The sequence below is a fragment of the Diadema antillarum genome, unplaced genomic scaffold (assembly GCF_040938485.1).
Source record: "Diadema antillarum isolate AM-2024a unplaced genomic scaffold, OU_Dant_1.0 seq00000292_RagTag, whole genome shotgun sequence".
NCBI classification, from domain to species: domain Eukaryota; kingdom Metazoa; phylum Echinodermata; class Echinoidea; order Diadematoida; family Diadematidae; genus Diadema; species Diadema antillarum.
In genome coordinates, this window is record NW_027271318.1 from 757,451 (window position 1) to 777,763 (window position 20,313).

A 20,313-nucleotide genomic window follows, 5' to 3' on the forward strand; every position below is an offset into this window, starting at 1 on the left:
TTAAGCAACATGCAAAAATGTCGCCATACGCTAGGTTAATAATGCATTAAATGATAGTGTCGGTGTCAAATCGTGAAAACATCTCGCGAAAATGGCTGTGACCTCCGCATTCCTCAAACATTGTCAAGCATTACTCAAGCATTGTCTCTATCTGTGTAATTTATCAGTCTCTGTTCTTTCTCTTTTCAAAAAAAAAACAACAACAAAGAGTTTTTCTTGTCAATATGTACATGGACTCCTTGCAGACAATCTTCATTCCACTGCACTCAACACTGTGCAATCACAATTCCTGGGAATAAGAACTGCCCCACTGTTATTGTCCAAAAACCAACTAGCATCTACACTGACTTTGAATAGAACATTTTTGTTTCACTGACCTCAGTCAGGGTTAATACTGTACCCAGTCTATGGACTGCAACACATGGAATAAAGAATATCTTCGCATGTACCAGATGGTCGAACTACACCAAGAGAATCTTGAATACTTTTAGATACCACAGAAACAGATATAAAGGACTCTTAAGTGCAAGAACATTTTTTTTTTTTAGGGGGGGGGGCCAGGACTTTACCATACACTGCAGTATTTGAGAGTTCACATTGGAAGTTAAGGTAGATACATGTACCTGTGAGTTTGACTGGTATGATTTGTTTTGTTCTCTTTTCTCCAACGGGGCAGTGCAAAATGAGTCCTGCAGCTGTGGATGTCATGACAACCACTTACTTTGAAGATTACATTTCATTTCATTTGGAATTATATGTGGCAATTTGGTCCGTTTCTTAAATGTATAGGTATCAGACTAATAAAGGAAATGGCAAGTTAAGATGAAAACCTTTCTGTTTTCCTGGCTGATGCATATTCAATAAATGTCTTCACAAAATAAAATCATGAATACAAACCTATATAACAATAAAATGTGAAATAAAATGTAAAACACAGAGATACATGTATATGATCCCAACGCTTTTGCGACAATCCATACCAAATCTTGCATTGTGAGGTGGGAAACTACATTATACATTCTTTCCTCTTGTAAAATCTCCATTTCAATTAAATCAAAATTTAACTGAAAGAAACAGTTTGCTTGAACTGTAAATTTCATTTTTTTTAAATAGAATATCAAAGTTCTATTGGCATTTTCTCAGAAAGAAACAAAAAACCTAAATTGCACAATACAGAATATAAATAACTGTTCTGCTCAACAATGTTTTCAATTTCAGTTTTTGCTTTGTCTTAAGTTCAATAGTATCAATAGAATATGGCCAAAGGATGAACAATCTTAACTCTTGTTTGTTTCATTTCTCAACAGAGTGACATAAGCATTTAAAATAGCATGAAGTAACACAATGCCTCACTTTAAATATTTCTTCTTCTTCTTTTACGCAGCATATAAATGTGCAAGGGATCAAATACTGTTTAAGGTCCAGCATTACAATCTTACAAGAGAAATTCCAAGATCACTAAATTATCTACAGCCCTGAGGATAAATATATAAGGGGGATGGTGAAGTAAAAACTATACATATGTCATCAAAGGTACTTACATAAAGGAAGATGAGAAGCTTAGAACACTTATACGGAGCTTCACAAAGTTGCAAATGAATCATATTAGTTTTTGTTTAGTTAAAAGTAGTGCATCTTGGAGTAATTCTACAACAGGAAATGTCGTTCGGTACCTGGCAAAGCTTCGTAAAGACAGCAGTAATATCTAAGCCTGAGGATTAGCATATAGATGATATTTCCACATAAGGATGAATGACTGTTGAGTTGTAGGAGCTAGAAAATAATCTACACTAGATAAACGGAGCAAACATCTATAGATACATCACTCTCTTCAAATCGGTAGCTTGCACAAAAATTTGAATCTGTAATTTCAATCCTCAACCTTGGAGAACCAATGATGTGTTACCTAGGTAATATATCCTTGCACAGTATATTTGCAAAACTTGTCCATTCAGGGATCATTTGAGACCGAAATTATTTCTTGGGTAAACATAAAGTAAATGTAAATATGCTGCTATTCTTTTTTTTTCACCACATGTTACTGTTTGGTTTAATCACTTTTTTTTTCCTTTTAGTTGATCAGTATTACTGCTTTAGACTTCATTTCAACCCAAAACAACATTTGTGGCAAAGGTGCAACATCTAAACCATAACCTTTCTACTTTCCACAAAACACCTTGAGCCACTATATGAAGAAATCCTATTCCAGTTTGACCCTAGACTTCATGCTACTAGCAGCCAAAAGACGAAGAGGAATGCCACCCACAAGAATACCTTGGACAGGAACTGTTCCTCAGGATTAGGAGGGACTTGTGGACGGGCTAAATGGGAGAAAAAGACACAAAGTGACCACTGATAAGCCAACAAATATATAAATGTGCACAAATTTCCACTTAAAATAACAGCAACTCAATTCGAAACTAGATATATCGCTACCGCGACTGATATGCCTCCGCCATAATGCATGGTTCTCCTAATAGGTCTATAGTACAATGTCTTGACAATGTGTGATGACAGTTTCACACAATTGGCAAAATATTAAAATGACAGGTTTGACACAAATGTGCTGAATGTTCACTTTCCTAGAACTAGGTTCAATTGGATGAATGATTAAAATGTCAGAGTGCAGGTATTTGGGGAACCGATGATTTTTACTTGACTTTTGACCCTTTTATAAGTTTATGCATTGAGTAATTTTCAAGGTATTGAGAAAAAGTATAATTTCAGTATCAAATGGGAAAATAGCATTATCTAAACCTGGCCTTTGACCTTTGACCTCACAGTTCCAAAGAGAATCACTGTTAGGTTGAACATGCATAAATATGTAAGTTTCATGATGATACCTTGAGTTACTTTTGAGATATGGAGGAAAAAGTGCAATTCAGCACTTTCACGTGACCTTTGACCTTGTGACCTTCGACCTTTTGGCAAGAAACTTCCCACAGAATATATTGGATAGTACAAGTATACATCAAGTTAAAAAAAAAAAAAACCTTCAGGCATTGCATAAATATAAGGAAAGTAGTGATATTTTGAGCCCCTGACCTTTGAACCATGACCCCCAACTTCCCTAGATAATCACTGCCCATTGGAACAAGCATATATACTAAGTTCCATGAAGATACCTTGAACCATTTGCGAGATATGGAGAAAAACATGAATTTTCAACCTTTTTTTCACAAAATAACCTGTGACCTTTGACCTTTGACCCCGTGACCCTAAAATCCAAACAAAGTATTATCCCCCCAGGATATACCCTCATACCAAGTTTGATGTAAAACCACCACACGGTTCTTGAGATATCGACAAAAACAAAACGGGACAGACGGACGGACAGACGGACAGCCCGAAAACATAATGCCTCCGGCCACTTCGTTGGCATAGGCATAAAAATGTTTAAGAAAAGAATAGTCCCATCTTTACTTAAATTTTCAACTTAAAACTCAAACAGCAACTCAATTCGAACATGTTAAAGAACAGGGCAGCCATAAAAATAAAAACATGTTAAAGGAAAGAACAGCCATAGCATTCCATCTTTACTTAAATTTACCACTTAATCTGTTGAAGACAAAGTCAAGGATATACTTGGGCAAGTGTCTATGGGAAATGTGTGTTGTAGAAAAATCAGCCCGTCCTCAATGGGTCAAACTCAACCAGCAACTAAATTCAAACATGTTCAAGAACGGCACAGCCAGAAGAATTCCATCTTCACTTGAACAAATCACAACATCGCATAGCTGTGAAGGCCAGCCCAAAATGCTAAGACAAAGGGGATGAAAAAATTACTTTTTTGAGGAGAGTAAACCCTCTCACTTGAGAAGTGTTCTCAGGTGGATGCCTGCACAAAGTCATAAGGGCATTTTATGTGTGTACTCATCTTTTTGTTGGGCATTTGGTCACACGTGTCTGCAAGACGAGGTATTCATCAAACCTCAAATCGGATATAAATGACAGTTAGTAAATGCAGCAAATGATAGCTATGGCAAAGATATATGCATATCACAAGTGAACATACTTGTGAGTTGTGAAGAGCATATCAATGACATTACGCAGCCTATATGAGATTATTATCCTGAGACACATAGAGAGAAAGAGAGGGAGAGGGGGAAAAAGCTGTTTTACTGACATATAATGGAAGAGAAGGTAGACAAGGGGATATTCTTACGTGGATGACCTATTCTTCCATCTCCTAGATTGAATGTTGATGCGAAGAACCCAAAGGGAAAGGCACCTATACCAAAGGACATGTGGAAGCCACTGTCGCCGAAACCGAATCCTTGGAATGGCTAGGCGTTGGTAGTGGATGTGAAAGGTGATACATAAGAATTAAAAGGTGATGCATATCAATTGTCAGTCATTCTACATCAAAACCAGATTTTGTAATATCAAGCAGCTACTGGTCTATGAATCTCATCTTTTCTCATCCTTCACATCAAAAAATCAAAAAATTAAAACATACTTGTAGTGCATGTGAGGATTACTTTGTGGAAAACTAACCTTCTCTATAAAGTGTCATGTTTTTGCAAAGTTCATCAGTGCTACAAATGTACATTGGACTTGAATATCCCGCCCAAGTCACTTGACATAAGCGTACAGTACAGCACACGGGCCATTCTCAGATTAAGTGTTCAATTCCATGTGAGTAAAACCGAAAAATCAACCACAAAGTAATACATTCAAAGATGTGTTTTCGGAAACTTCAAAACCGGTCAAATACGAAACAAAAAGTGGAACATTCTAAATGATGGCCATTCATTGAGTAAAAATGAATTGAAATAGAGCATCATATATGATTTTTGATCACCAATCAGATACGTTACCGCAAATTCACATGTTGTAATGGACTCCTAACTCTGAATTAGATTTATTGTTTTGATCCAATTTCTGTTCAGGAGAAGACATCTGACCCTCCTAAAGATATTGGGGTTTTTCAAGAGGTAAAGATGTTGTCATCCCTTGCTAATTGGTAGAAATTATTTCTGTGTGGTAGGTTGAAATATGCTTTTTGCTGAAATAAAATATAACCTTAAGATTCACTTTGTATTTTTTGCAAATTTCGCTTACAAATAAAGTTTTGAATCCCACAAATTATGCAAAGGGAACGATCCGATCTGGAATTTCCACAGGAAACAAATATGAATTGCTTTCCTGGGGAAATAACTATTGAAAAACATCGAATCACCTTTGGTAACGTATCTGGTAAAATATAAGTAATAATTTTAGTTGTGTATGAATAAATAAATATCACCTGTTTAATTATTTACCTCATGAATTAATGTAAAAATGAATGATGTAAGCCCAAATTAACCATTTTAAACATTGTACGTAATATTTAAACTATGAAATGTAGTGGAAAAGAGCCCTAAATGTGAAAGCTGAGTTCTTCATTCACAGAATATTCTCATCTTACGTCTGAATGTATTTATCCATCTGACTATAAATATTCATTGAATTTTGATGGATAATGCAAACAAGGTTTAAAAAATATATTTTTGCAGGCACTTAGAAGGAAGTAGGTACAGTCTCTATGAACTCGATATGCTAAACAGTTGTTTGACCTATGGTAACGTATTTGGCTCATCCCTTTTAATGAAAATGAATAAATAATTGTTCAACTTATCAATGAATCTTGAGTAGTTCTTCATATGTTGAAAAACACTAGAATAAATATGCAACAGAACACTGAAACTTTTCTCGGAAGCGTTTCATAAACTACTTTTTACTCTTTCAGAGTTTGGTAACGTATCTGGCGTACCGTAAATGAATCTGTCGGTGAAGTTACAGAGCAATTTCTACTGAATATTCTTCATTTGAACATAACTTTAATTTTTTATGGAAGCGTCATTCTATGCAGAATTGTTTTATGAACACTTTGTTTTACATAACATTATTTGTCACCATGGGTGCCCTGAATTATACGTAACGTATCTGCTAAATCTGAAAAGCAAAAAACTGATATGCTGAATCTTAGCTTCGTCTTGTAAAATAAACGTTCAAAGTTGTTGCATAGAATATGAAAGTGGCTGGGTTTTATAGAATAGAACTTTGGAGTTTATGAGCACACAACGATTTGTTTGTACAAACATTTACAATTTCTTTTCAGCATTTTGATTATGTGGTAACGTATCTGTCGGAAAACTTGGCAGTAAGTTGTGAGACACTGACGCACAAAGAAAAATCATGTGGAAGTGTTGCTCTTTTTCACCTCTCTGTCCTTTTGGTGTAAGAATATAATCCTGAGGTCCAACAAAACGAAGCATGTAATGTGTAGGGATGAATTTTGACCAGATTTGATCCCCAGAAAGCACAAGACCAATGAGCAAAATTCGGTCACGTATCTGGGGTAACGTATCTGTGGTAACGTATATGGTCGATCATATTATTATGAGAGCGATATCTACCAAATATTTCTCACTTGTACTAAACTTTAATGTTGAATCGATGCGTCATTCCGAGGAGTAATGTATAATATACAATTTGTCTGACATTGCAATGTCTGTCGCCGTGGGTGGCGTGAAAAGTATGTAACGTATCTGTCGAAATAAAAGTGTAGAAAACCGATATTTCAAACATTGTACCGTATTCTCAATAAAGAGCTGTTGCACAAAAAAATCTAAGTACTTGCAGTGTATGAAGTATATCCTCAGGGTTTCATATACACGGGGTCATTGCATAGTCTTGTTATTTTCGCAATGCTGTAACACTAAAGAAACTGGTAACGTATCTGGCGGTGAATTTGGCGACAGGTTTCAAAAGGCTATAAAAAAGAAGTCAATAAAAATTTTGGAACTTTTTGAGTATTGTGATTAGCACATATGATATGCTCATCGTCCATGAAAATGATATTTGGAAAGTATGTTTGTGGACGGAGAGGAGCAATAAAACATAATTCTGAAATAGCCGGCGACACTGCGTTTTGGGGGTCTTAACGAAGTTTAACAGCAAAATTTTATACAAAAAGGCAGACAACCGCATTTGATCGTGTTTATTTTTAACAAATACACTCCTCGTGATATATTATAAACATTTAAATAGTATCTAATAGGTTTCAGGGAACCGCAAACTGTCATGGAATGTCGGCGACACCAAAATTCCGTATTTGAACGCTTTTACTGAGAATGGGCCACCTAAGCTTTGAATAGTTCAAGTTAAGCAGGTTGGCTGTAACAACCAGAACTGGTACACAGTATACACAATATGTGTGTGGACTGATTATACTTCATCCCTTCAGTGGATACACACTAGGTGAAAATTTGTGACTCGCTACAACAAAATGGTCCTAAAGTCGCGCACGGTCGAAGCCGTGAAAATTGAGTTTGAGGTCAGAGCATCAAAATTGGTGAAAACTTACGATTTTCTGAATTTGACATATCATTAGAGTCTGACATGTCTTCTATCATCTGTCGAAATTTTGAAGCAAAATGATGAAAGGAAAGACCAAAAAATAGCGTTTTTCTGGGCCACGTTTTTTGGCGTTTCAACGAAGCAGAAACTGGTTCGAACATTTGGAGTGAGCGCCACACATAGGCTCCGCCCCTAACAACGACCAGAGTGATCTCATTGGTCAGTTTGCTGCTTGCCGCTAACCGAAGCGTGAAGCTCGCACACTGCCCAGTCGAATGGTGCGTGCGGGCGGGGTGCGCTATGCCCAGCCGCTTCTCCTGCCATCCTGGTCACTGATTGGTCAGTGAGGAGACCGCCGACGCTGTGTTTGAATGAGCATTTCGGGGGTTGTTGCTAGGGCTTACCTTCTATTATTCGGAGGTGAAAACTGACTTGCGTGTTCTTTGATCGTGACTGCGTCGCAAGGAGAACTTTTAGGGCGCTTTTCTCGAAACAGTGATTTCCCAGACGTATCGACATGCTCTCTTTTAAACATCGATATCTCCGCAGCCGATTATTTTTATATGTGTTATATATCAATTTAAAGCAGAAAGATTAGGGATTTGTGTCATGCAATTTTCAAATAATCGACCTCGCCCGACTTTAGGATCATTTTGTTGTAGTGGGTCACATTTGTTTGTATGTTTGTTTCTTTCACTCAAGTCTATCACTTCTTCCAATATGTACAGGAATTATAGATGTATATGTTACCATCATGTGAAAAGATCCATCACCGACATGCATTCTACTCACTCTATAACATCACGCAACACTCAGAATAAGACATCTGTTGGTTATATTATGAAATTTGACAATAGTGCAATTTCAAACTTGCATCAAATCAACTTTAACAATCATTGCCATATTGATGAATTAATTGATTGATTGATTTGGCACATTGCCCTCATAATCCCCAACTTAGAGGGGCCATTGACCGAAGATAATAATCCTAACACAATCACGGTAAGCAGCATATTCTCAGTAAGTGAACTGGTATTTATGACTGAAATTTTACGGGAGGAAAGCCTAGATCTTACCCCTTGAGTTTCTGGCTCATGGCGTTCTCCTTGTGGCCTTGGGGGCATTTTGTCTCTGCATACAAGAAATATAAGAATAACATACATGAAATACATACCGGTACTTGAAATACACAAAAGTCATTTGGCCTGAATGATGCACAGGTACATCTGTCTTTTTTTCCCAGATATTGCAAGGTTTACCAGTAACTTCTTTTTGTAACTATTTTTCAAACTCCTACATGTACAATGTACCTCAACTAGAAAAAAAAATTGTGAAAAATCAAAAATTTCAAGTACACATACAATTTTGTGCTGTAACACTTGAGCATGAATAAGCTCAGAATTCTGGAACTGCATTGGCAATGACATTCTTCATTGCTGATCCACCTTGTAGTCAATCTTTGTGGTACATACAAATGAGCAGGCCTCCATTATTCACAGTACGTAAGCAGTTTTCAACTACTTTTGAGATACATGCACCTACAAGCACTTTTCCTTTTAAACGGTGCCACAATGATGTGATGGCACTGTTTGCAATGAGATGACACTGCAAGAGCAAATAGTGAGAATGATACTACTTCATGGGGTACTGTAAACGTCAATATTTTAACATGACTAATTTTTTTGTGCTGAGCTGGTCAAAAACATATTCGCAGGTCCTTGAATTTGTGATGAACAATTGTCAACCCATTCAAAATTGTGAAGATATTTTTGCGGGTTTTAGAATTCGCGCTAGCCAGAGGTAGCACGAAATACGCGAAAATTAATGTACCACAAAAAATTCTGCGTTGACAGTATACTGTATACACCGGCTTACCTCGGGTCCTGTTGATTTGTGCTCCCCCTGCCGTAGAGTGGAATGACCTTGTCTCGACTGATGCCTGCCTTACATACCGGACACACCTGTCGATTCGGTCTGGTTTCTAACCACTGGTAAAGGCAAGGCCAGCTGCATTGTAAATAACACAAACAGAACACAGTATTAGTAAATCCAAAAGTTGTGCTTTTTAAACTAAGATGAGCTGAATTCGAGTAAAAGGCGGTGAAGAACGTTAAGAACTTTTCAGAGTATTTTGTATACTTGGACATGTGTACGTGTATGTGTGTGGGGGGGCATTGATCCATATCTTATGCACTAAATATGACAGCTGCACAAATCTGATAACATTTACTGAATCAGTGAGCAAGTAAATTTAACATATTATTTCAAGCCCAAGTTTCTGAAATTATTGCACTGGGATGGGCAATAGACTAGTACAGGAGTAGTTTATGGATTCGTCTCATGAAAGCCACACTTAATGTTGTAAGAAAAAATTTCTAAGGTACAGTCAGTACAACAAATCTTCTTCCAATAACGTCACACTCACTTTAAATAAAGTTTTCTTAAATGAGTAACTTATGTATGGTATGGGATAAAGAATGAAAACACTTGTGTGTATTACACTGCAGAATGTAGTGAATGATCAATCATGTAAGAGATAATGTGTGTATTTTTTCAAGCAATAATTACTGATACTTTGCAAAATTACACAGAGCTATTTACCATTCTCACATTGCACAAGACCAATAGACTATACGCATAGAAAGTAGATATTCCATACACAATTCATCATTAGCCCTTTACATAGTGACTTCGGAAGGACCATGTTAATAGACGAGCAATACAATGTGGTGCCTCCTTCAACCCTTGGCAATAACATTGGTGTACATCTGAATTACAGACATTTTGTGTTTGACGACTCTAGATCTGCTTTGCTGTTAGACCAAAATAGCAAAAGGTTTTTTTGTTTGTTTGTTTTTTGTTTGTTTTGGGTTGTTGTTTTTTTTTAAAGGTATGATGGTACTACTGGTATACTTCCTTTCAGTTCACATGATGGTATACATCGTGTTCGGCAGATAACCTTGGGCATAATAGGCTACAAGGTTGTGTGAATATTACGTAGTTGGCCCGCAACTTACCAGAATAAATGGCCGCATCTGCTCACCACGGCATCCTTGGCTGTGTCTAGACAGATGTTGCATTCAAACAGACTCTCTTGGCTGGCTGTATCATTAGGGGTAGCAGATGCCCCATTGGATGGATTGCTACTATCTTCTGTACTATTGCTTGCCATTGTCAATAAAACGTCTTGATACTTGTCCGCCTACTAATAAAAATACAATATCTCACAAAGCTTGGGAGTATCCAATCAGTCTCTTCAAAGAAAGCGGCTAGTTCGACCACTCTTCCGAGTTAGCTATTCTGGCAAACTATTGTGCAGCATGTCAAATCAATCGTAAGCAAGTCATAGCTCAACTGCCAAGGAGATCAGATTTTTGTGATGCAGCCGGTGATGGGTGGAGAGAGGTGCATCCTTCCTGCTGTCAGTATAGGTTTGATGGAGCTCCTTTCCACGGTGTCAGGCAAATTCTCTTTAGCCGGTCAGATCCAAACCATTCAACACTTGGTCGAAGCTCAGAAACTCATGTCTTGCATCCCTCCGCCTGTTAGTTAATATGTAGAAAGCAATGATGACATTAAATATAAAAAATTTTCTAATTTGTTCAAAATTCTCTTGTCAGTTTGCCAACAAACCTCATCATCACACATTTGGAAAATGCAGGTTTTTGTACGTGGAATGCCTGTCACTACATTCTTGAAATTACATTGTATTTGCATGCGTGCATGTACAGTAGGCCTGCCTACTACTAGCTCTGTATAACGCAGGTGTCGACTGTGCAGATTGTGTTTCATTTGGTATAACACACTACAGGGTGTAGCCACTCAACCAACAGAAAAGTAAATTTATATTTTGTCAATTCGGGATTGATGTACGACTCTTATCACGAGTAGATCTACATTTGAAGTAAGAATACAATTCCGGGAGTGATTGAATTTTAAAAAAAAAAAAAAAAAAACTAGAATGAGAAATATTAGATCTAGACCGATTTATCTGCCTCTTGTTCGGAGGCCTCTTGTTAACTATATTATACAGTCGGTAATATAGTCAGCCCCTAACAGACAGATATCTTCCAGGGTTCCATTCACCCTACAGTGCGGACTTTACTACTGTAGCTCTACTTACCCATCAGAGGCGTCATGTAGGAAATTGGGTAGAATTCCCCCTTTTCTGTTATAAGACATCACAAAACTTGGCATGCATATCTTTCTATACTCAAGAAACGAGTGAAGCTCACCAATTTCTAGCCTTTTGCAAAGGCAGCTCGCATTGGACTCGCACACAGCGACCGGATAAGAGCGAGCTACAGCAGCTCACTGCTTGCGCGCTGTGTGCGTACACTGCTCGGCTCTGTGTGCGTGTCCTCAAATTATAGCAAGCTGCTACGTAGATGCAAAAGGCTAACCAATTTCATGATTTATTCTTCTTACCACCCATACCGGCCCCGGTATACACGATTCTGCATGCTTTACTGCTTAAACCGGCCTTTGAACTCTGCTCGCCTACACGGTCAAGATACAGCAGTCATGTTAAAAACCACTGTACAAGCATGTGTGCGGTAACTACGACCAGCAGCCCCATACCCATAGCGTAATGGGGCTGCACACTGTAATATTTAGGATCATGACAGATTAGTATAGCAGACAAATATCAACTTAAAATCAAAAAATTTCTTCAATTTGAAGACTTACCAGTGAATTTGAAGTATAGACAACAGGGTTCATGCAACGTTTAGTTCTGCCAATAGTCCCTTTCTGTTCAAATTGATGGATTAATATGACTCGGTCCAGAGGAACCTGGGAGAGCTACACTGAATTGACTGCCAGTGCATGTGCACACATCACATGCGCACAAACCCAAATCCATTGACTGGATAAGATGTCTGTGTGCGCATGCGCTGGCCGTCAATTCAGTGTAGCTCTCCCAGGTTCCTCTGGATCGAGTCACATTAAGTCATCAATTTGAACAGAAAGGGACTATTGGCATAACTAAATGTTGCACGAACCCTGATGTCAATACTTCAACTTTACTGGTAAGTCTACAAATTGAAGAAATTTTTAGATTTTAAGTTGATATTTGTCCTCTACACTCATCTGTCATGATCCTGAATGCTACAGTGCGCAGCCCCATTACGCTATGCGTATGGGGCTGCTGGTCGTAGTTAGTGTGCGGAGACATGTACAGCACTGTAGATTGCCCAGTCTGCACAGCAGAGTGAATGGTAGACAGAAAAATCCATCTGTCTGGAGGAGTCTTCTATCATTTTTTTACTTTGTCGGCTCTCCTCTGTGGATCCGTGAGGCCAGTCGCAGTCTCCGCGGACATATCCCCTGGACGACACACCCCATAGCATAGTGATCACATGTGGTGTCACAAACCCCTTGTGGGGACAAGTAGAAGTCTAATTTACATTGTTTTGTACAATAATTACAACAGATAGAACAAGGTTGATGGGCACATGGAATGTTGCGTGGGGACCTTGAGAAAGCATAGCCCCGGAGACCGCGCCAAGGCGCGGTCCTGGCGGCTACCTCGCAGCTGAGCGGGAGCAAAAATCACGAATAACTCCATTGCCACATTCACGGTGACTTCACAAATAAAGCACGGCTAAATTTCTATCATAAACACAGTGACAATAAGAAATGAAATAAACACTACCTTTTCGACTTGGTTTTTCTCACCCATTTATCTAGAAACTGCAAAATTTTCTACATTTTTCTTCTTCTTCCAGTCTGGTACAGTCCGCCTCTGGCATATTATCGTACCTTGTACTTGTTAAGTGCTGGGTGTACAGTGTGCAGGTAAAAATCCTCTACAAAAATTTCTATGTGCAGCTAAAAAACAAGATGAGAGCTCATCGGAGCTTTACAAGTTGCACCTCCTTCTTGAAGCTCTCCAAGGAGGTGCAGCTAATGGTGGAAGGTGGTAGGGAATTCCACAGACGAATAGCATCTGGATAGAACGTGGACTGAAACAAGTGAGTTCTGGCAAATGGAACTTGAAGCTTACACTTGTATATGGGTTTCCGCGTTTTTTAGGAGTAATAAGCGGCCTGCCCTAGTGCAACAGTGGAGAGACTTGCTGCGATATCCATTAGTGCGCATTGCGCATGCTGTCAATGCACTGCACTGCATGCATGCTGTGCACCTGTGCAAGTGATTGTGAGTTTCAGTGAGCATCGGTGAGCTGAAGATATTCGCGTTTATATAAGACAACATTTTCTGCATCATAAGCAATGAAATACATTAAACAGTCGCCGAAATTAATCATTTAGGTTTGATCGACCCATGTAAGTATTCCTAGTAGTTTTTGTTGAAAAATTAAGGAAATAAAGCGCTGAAACGGCACCGTTTTGTACAAATCCTCGATCTGAATGCGAAAACGGCACAGCCCCAACGCTGCACGTTGGCGCTGCACGTTGGGGCTGTCGCAGTTAGAGAAAGCACAGCTTGTTAAACAAGGTCCCCTCAAAAAAGAAATATTACATTATTTTACAAGCAGATGAGTGGACGTGATATAATTTACAGTGTACTATTGCAAAATGAATGAAGGGCTGAGCCTGTCTGAGGCTTGAGCTATTTAGACTTAGTTAGAGGTGGGAAACAAAAAACAAAAGGGAAAGACAACCTGTCGCAAACAGGCATGATTACTGTAAGGCCTGTAAATACAATCTTGACCAATTTCTGACTGTTATGGTTTTGTCTTGTCTATCTCTAGATTATCTAGACGTACCTAGACTATATCAATATAAACCGGTTTCACTCTAAAAAAGTTAATTTTACTCGTTAATTAATAGCTGAGTGTGGCGCACTGCACTGCACTGCACTGCACTGTTGAGTGTTGTTACTGACTGTGTTAGTGTGTAGGCGCTAGATCGCCTTATACACAGCCAGCACGGCGTCAGGCTATGTCTAACGTTAGACTATGTATGACGTGTGTGAGAATACGTACCATTTAACTGTCATTTAGTCACATCAGTATCGACAGACTCCCAGAATATATGCGACTCAACAATGATGATGACAAACTTGTTCAAGAGTAGACACAGTGCACTGACAGAAAACACGTCTTCCCTCAGTTCCCTGCTTATGTTATGAGTAGTTCCGATTCGCCTTCCAAATTCTATCTACAATAGTTACATACAGTGCAGAGATGAGTGCTGTACATGTATTATGTACGCACATCACCAAAGGATCCTACACACACCACCACCGCATTGCATAAGCATTATCAATAGTCTACGTGGTTTAGTGGGCACGAACTTTAATTTTGGCACTAGCGCCCGCATGAGGTTATTGCAACATCACGTTGCAGAATAATCTTACACTTTCTTTGACATAGCAAAAACACTACAGTATTGACGCAGCTCGGAGTATCATTAGTCTTCCTAAAATAATGAAAATCATGTTTAAGTCGATAATTCAGCAACTACTTGCCCTTTCCCTCTCAAAAGTCATCTATGACTGGGAAACTGCATTGATTTGATGGGAGGAGAGGACTCTTTTTTTTTTAGACCTTGTATAACTAGCTCTGCCTCTGTAGAGGTCCCACACAACATTCCATGTATAGGCCCAACTTCTCGTCTCACCTCCCTGCATAAATTTAACCTGCGTCAATTTTGTAAATAGCATACAAAACAATGTACATGTCCCCACGAGGGGTTTCTGTTGTGAATGAGTTCTGAAATGAATTGAAATTGAATTGAAAACATTGAATTGAAATTATTAGCATAAAGCTCTACATGCAGAGCAATCATAGACTTGTTAATGTGAGGTACAGACACGATTGTATCGATAGCACAACAATGTCAACATGATAAGGGATTAGAAATAAAAAAAAAATCACCAAACTTTACAAGTTTTATAAAATTTCCTCTAACTGTCCTCCATTTTTGGTTACAAATGAAAAGTTGAAACAGAAATAAATTGTTGATAGATCTGCAAGGCTGGTGAATTTAGAATTCTGCTGTTTACAAAATTTACAAAAATATTAGTGGGTAAATACTGTGGCGCGGTGATTGAGTCGAGTGATCCACGTCATGCAAGCTAGATATCGTTATTATTTACTTTATGTCACCATTGCAAAGTATACGCATGTTCAATTGTTTTCTCATTCATGACTATGTGTATATTATACAAATATTTGTTTGAAATCTTATGAATTGTATACTTCTTACAAATTGTCAAATAATATGAATTGTCAAATAGGCCCCGAACTATACAATAATTATTATGTACTCCTCCCCCCCCCCTTTTTTTTTTTTTTTTTTTTTTTGCTGGATGGAAATAAAGTATAACTGAATTGAAATGAACTGAAAATTCTTCCATATGCTCTGCTGCTGAGTTAAGTGCATCCGGTGTATACGACAAATTGATATGACTAAATTGTGTGTGTCATCTGCGTATAGCAGAATATACTCCAGGAAACTTAATCATGGACATTTAGTCCATGGGCCAGGCCAGATATTGGTACCACCTGAGGTGGCAATACCTTTTTGGTGTCATTTTGTTTGTCGGGCATAGATATGCTTATCAAGCTATGATAGCATTTCCAAATGAGTAGCTTAGTCATAATAAATGAATTTTAAACCAAGTTGGTCTCGTTGTTATATCCCTGTACATCTGAATCGAGACCAACCGCTATACAAAGAAGAGCACTGTCTTCTGAACTTTGAACTTTGAACTTTATTGAGAATAACACCTTTTGGCCCCGTGGGGGCATATAAAGGCTTAAACGTACATAACATACAATGTAAACATACACTGTAGTATCATACTATAACGATATAGAACATATTTACAAATAGTGTACTATACATGTATATACAGTTGTCAGCCGTCACTCAATCTGTGAATCAAGGCTTATTTGGCAGTAAGCAAAATTAATTACTTAGTTACTTAAAGGGAAGGTTCAGCAGTGGGGTAGAGGGAGGTCTAAACTTTAAAAAAAAATGATTTATGATATCAAACAAAGACAATTATCAATTTTTAATACTTTGTATCAAATTTTGGTTGTATTCAACAATTGATACAACATAAATATTAAACCAAAATGTGAAACTTAAAATTTTTTGTATGTGGCCGCTGCATTTTGTTCAAATTCAAAAAAAAAAAAATGACTGTTAGGACATTAAAGGCAGTATCTTTTCCAGGATGCCTGACATGCAGGTATGGTGTCTCAGACATGTAAAAAGCCACATGAAAACACTGCTGCATTTTCAAATGTCTGGGTGTTTTATGAATATATTTGAGGTAAATGGATCGATTATAAATTAATCGATTAACAAATTTTTCATCACTTTTGAATTGTAAGTTCTCTAAAGACTAAGACAAAAATGCAAATAAGTTCTAAAGTAACAAAGTTACATTTTAATCGTAGTATACAATAACAAAGGGTTTTTTAAAACAGTTGAAAGCTTCGATTATGTTCCACTATTGAACCATCCCTTCAAGTCGGAACCGGATAAATAGTAATGGTGCATAAGACATTATAATTTCTAAGTAAAACAGTAATATTAAGAGTCATGGAATTAGGAGGGGGGAAAATGTATTCTACGGGAAGGGAAAGGGGAGAGATGGGGGTGGGGGGGGGGAGCTAAAATGGTGGCTTAGAGGACTTGAATTCCACCATAATAGCATATAATATGTTCACAGGTGTTCTGTTGTAAACGCAGTGCGCTTAGTCTTTATTTAAGGCAGCGAAGGAAATATCCAAGGGTTATGATGTCTACAGCGCTTAGTCTAATATTCAAGACGGCGAAGGGAATATCCAAAGCTTATAATACAGTGTATATCCCCAGTGGCGTATCTAGGGAAAACGGCGCCCGGGGCAAGCGCGAAAATTGCGCCCCTAATTTCTGAGAAAGTGTTCAACCCCAACCCCATCCCGGTAGGGACTTTAAAGAAAGTCCGCATGATATGCGTTTTCAAGCACTTAAAAGGGGTCTTTTGAGGGTGATTTAAATGTAATGAATTTTGATAAATTTTGGCGAGCGAGCGCAGCGAGCGAGCCGAAAATTTTGGTATTTCAGCTTACAAAACATGGAATTCTTGTCATTTTTTGCTAATCAAATCTAACAATTCCAATCAAGATATAGTGACGGCCTTATAACGATTCATACCAAAAAACTGCATGAGAAATTTAAAAAGTACTCTAAATTAGTACGCGCGAGTTAGCCCAAATTTGTATATTTCCACGTGATCATCACGTTTTGTTCTTATCTCTTTTTTCTTTTTTTTTTTGGATAAATTTTGGCGAGCGAGCGCAGCGAGCGAGCCGAAAATTTTTGTATTTCAGCTTACAACACATGGAATTCTTGTCATTTTTTGCTTATCAAATCTTACAATTCTAATCAAGATAAATTATAGTGACGACCTTATAGATAACGATTTGTATACCAACAAACTGAGGACTTACAATACTAGTACTCTAAATTAGTACGAGCGAGTGAGCCGAAATTTGTATATTTCCGCGTCATCATTACGTTTTGTTCTTATCTTTTCTGATTTTTTTTTGCGCCCCCCTCCCATAATTATGTTCGAGACCGTTGGCGTCCTCTCTTGATCCAATCGGCGATCGCTTCAGAACGAATGAAATTGCAGCCGCTGCTCCGTGTAACATTTATCCTGCTAAATATAAAATGACATGTGTAAACACAATAGACATTGTCATTTTGTGCGCGTCATCGTCACGCTTTGTTCTTATCTTCTTCTCTCTTTTTTTTTTTTTTTGATAAATTTTGGCGAGCGAGCGCAGCGAGCGAGCCGATTTTTTTTTTGTAATGCAGCTTACAAAACATTGAATTCTTGCTTATTTAATCTTACAATCCTAATCAAGATATAGTGACGGCCTTATAGATAACGATTTATACCAACAAACTGTGGACTTGAAAAAAATACTCTAAATTGTACGAGCGAGTGAGCCGAAATTTGCATATTTCCGCGTCATCATTACGTTTTGTTCTAATCTTGCTTGATTTTTTTTTGCGCCCCCCCCCCCCCGTATGTTTTAAACCGTTGGCGCCTTCTTTTGATCCAATTGGCGATCGCTTCAGAGCGAAAGAAATTGCAGCCGCTGCTCCGTGAAACATTTTGCCTGCTGAATATAAAATGACATGTGTGAACACAATAGGCATTGCCATTTTGTCCGCGTCATCATCACGTTTTGTTCTAACCTTCTTTATTTATATGAATTTTGGCGAGCGAACGCAGCGAGCGAGCCGAAAATTTTTGTATTTCAGCTGACAGAACATGGAATTCTTGTGTGAACACAATAAACATTGTCATTTTGTCCGCGTCATCATCATGTTTTGTTCTTATCTTGTTTGATTTGGTTTTCTGCCCCCCCCCCCGCCCTTCGGGGCGAGTTTTTTTTTTCTTCTTCTTCTTCTTCTTTTCTTTTTTCTTTTTTCTTCTTCTTCTTCGTTTTTTTTTTCGTTTTTTTTTTTCGTTTTTTTCGTTTTTTGCGCCCCAAGGAGTGGCGCCCGGGGCACGTGCCCCCTTGCCCCCCCCCCCCCCCCTAGATACGCCACTGTATATCCCTTTATCTAAAAACAACAACAACAACAACAAAGCAATTCCTCGTGAATTTTACGGTATTTGTCAATCATTTATCATTTTCCGGTAAAAACGCTACGATGAAAACGCTAAAACCACGCCAATGTCGCTTTATTTCCATCCAACAATGAAAGATTATGCAAAAACAATGTACCGGTACACTACAATACATTATAATTGATAATGTTGTAAATGAACAGAGTGATTTTTGTTTAAAACTGATGTATTTGTTGAGAGGGTGGTATAAAAACAGTATAGATAATCCCTTTTATTAGAAACTTTAGATATGATAACGGTTCATTTGTTCTAGATAAAGACTAAGCGCACCGCGTGACAGCTGTGGACATCATAACCCTTTGGATATTCCATTCGCTGCCTTCAATAAAGACTAAGCGCACCGCATTTACAACAGAACACCTGCGGACACACAGAAGGCAGTGCTCGTCTTTGTATAGCGGCTAGTTTCGATTCAGAAGTATAGGGATATACAAACGAGACCAAATTGGTTAAAAATTCATTTATTATGACTAAGCTACTCATTTGGAAATGCTATCATAGCTTGATAAGCGTATCTATGTCCGACAAACAACATGATACCGAAAAGGTTTTGCCACCTCAGGTGGTACCAATAACCCATTTTTCGGGTCTTGGCCCATAATGGACTAATTAGGCGTTTTCACATCAGCCCGATGTTTCGAAATAGCGCGCTATTTTCTGACTTGGGAAATTAAAAAATATCTCGAGCTTGGATTTTATCGGGCTGATGTGAAAACGCCTATAAGCTTATCCGTGTACAGAGGGAGATGGACAACCGACTATAAGGGCGCAATTGAGACCTTTGTTGGCCTCCAAAGGGCAATCAGAAGCGATTTCATCGATTCCGACTTAAAGGCGTTTTCACATTAGCCCGATGTTTCGAAATACCGCGCTATTTTCTGATTTGGGAAATTTTCCCGATAGCGAAATTTGTATAGCGCGCTATTTGATAATGTGAACACAAATTAACGCGCTAACTGTATCGCTCTGATCGAGAAAATTTCTCGAGTCCAACTCGGGAAATTTCTGAAATAGCGGGATAGTAGCGCGCTATTTGATACTAGCTGTTTTCACATCAGCCCGATAAAAATCCAAGCTCGAGATATTTTCCAATTTCCCAATTCAGAAAATATAACGCGCTATTTCTAAACATCGGGCTGATGTGAAAACGCCCTAAGCCCGAAGAGAATTAGCCCGCATTTTTTTCGAGCTAATTCGACAGCTGAGTATGTGCAAACAGCATCTGTAAACGGTGTGTGTGCCCTCTCAAAAATTCCTCATGATTTGTGTGCAGTTTGCCTCGATCGATCGGGTCACACACGCTAGGCATGATGGGATGCATCGTGCTAATTTCTCGAGTCGTTTTCACAAGGCGTTTTT

The 20,313-nt window shown here is 38.3% G+C and overlaps 1 protein-coding gene across 1 annotated transcript; it reads right to left on the reverse strand.

Moving 5' to 3' along the window:
- Positions 1-255: 255 nt before the first annotated feature.
- Positions 256-14,489, reverse strand: LOC139730114 (E3 ubiquitin-protein ligase RNF185-like). The gene is made up of 6 exons (XM_071641017.1): positions 14,294-14,489; positions 10,362-10,886; positions 9,220-9,351; positions 8,421-8,475; positions 4,166-4,286; positions 256-2,321 (listed from the first exon to the last, which is right to left on the reverse strand). The coding sequence occupies exons 2-6, from the start codon at positions 10,514-10,516 to the stop codon at positions 2,224-2,226; spliced, it is 561 nt and encodes a 186-aa protein (XP_071497118.1). The 5' UTR covers positions 10,517-10,886; positions 14,294-14,489; the 3' UTR covers positions 256-2,223.
- Positions 14,490-20,313: the final 5,824 nt, after the last annotated feature.

What these genes read in the sequence shown, in the direction of transcription:
- LOC139730114 (XM_071641017.1), bottom strand. Translation starts at nt 10,516, where the DNA reads ATGGCAAGCAATAGTACAGAAGATAGTAGCAATCCATCCAATGGGGCA. An exon ending in AGATGCGGCCATTTATTCTG is followed by an intron (nt 9,352 to 10,361) that starts GTAAGTTGCGGG and finishes TTTACAATGCAG; the next exon opens with CTGGCCTTGCCTTTACCAGT. An exon ending in TGGAAGAATAGGTCATCCAC is followed by an intron (nt 2,322 to 4,165) that starts GTAAGAATATCC and finishes TCTCCCATTTAG; the next exon opens with CCCGTCCACAAGTCCCTCCT.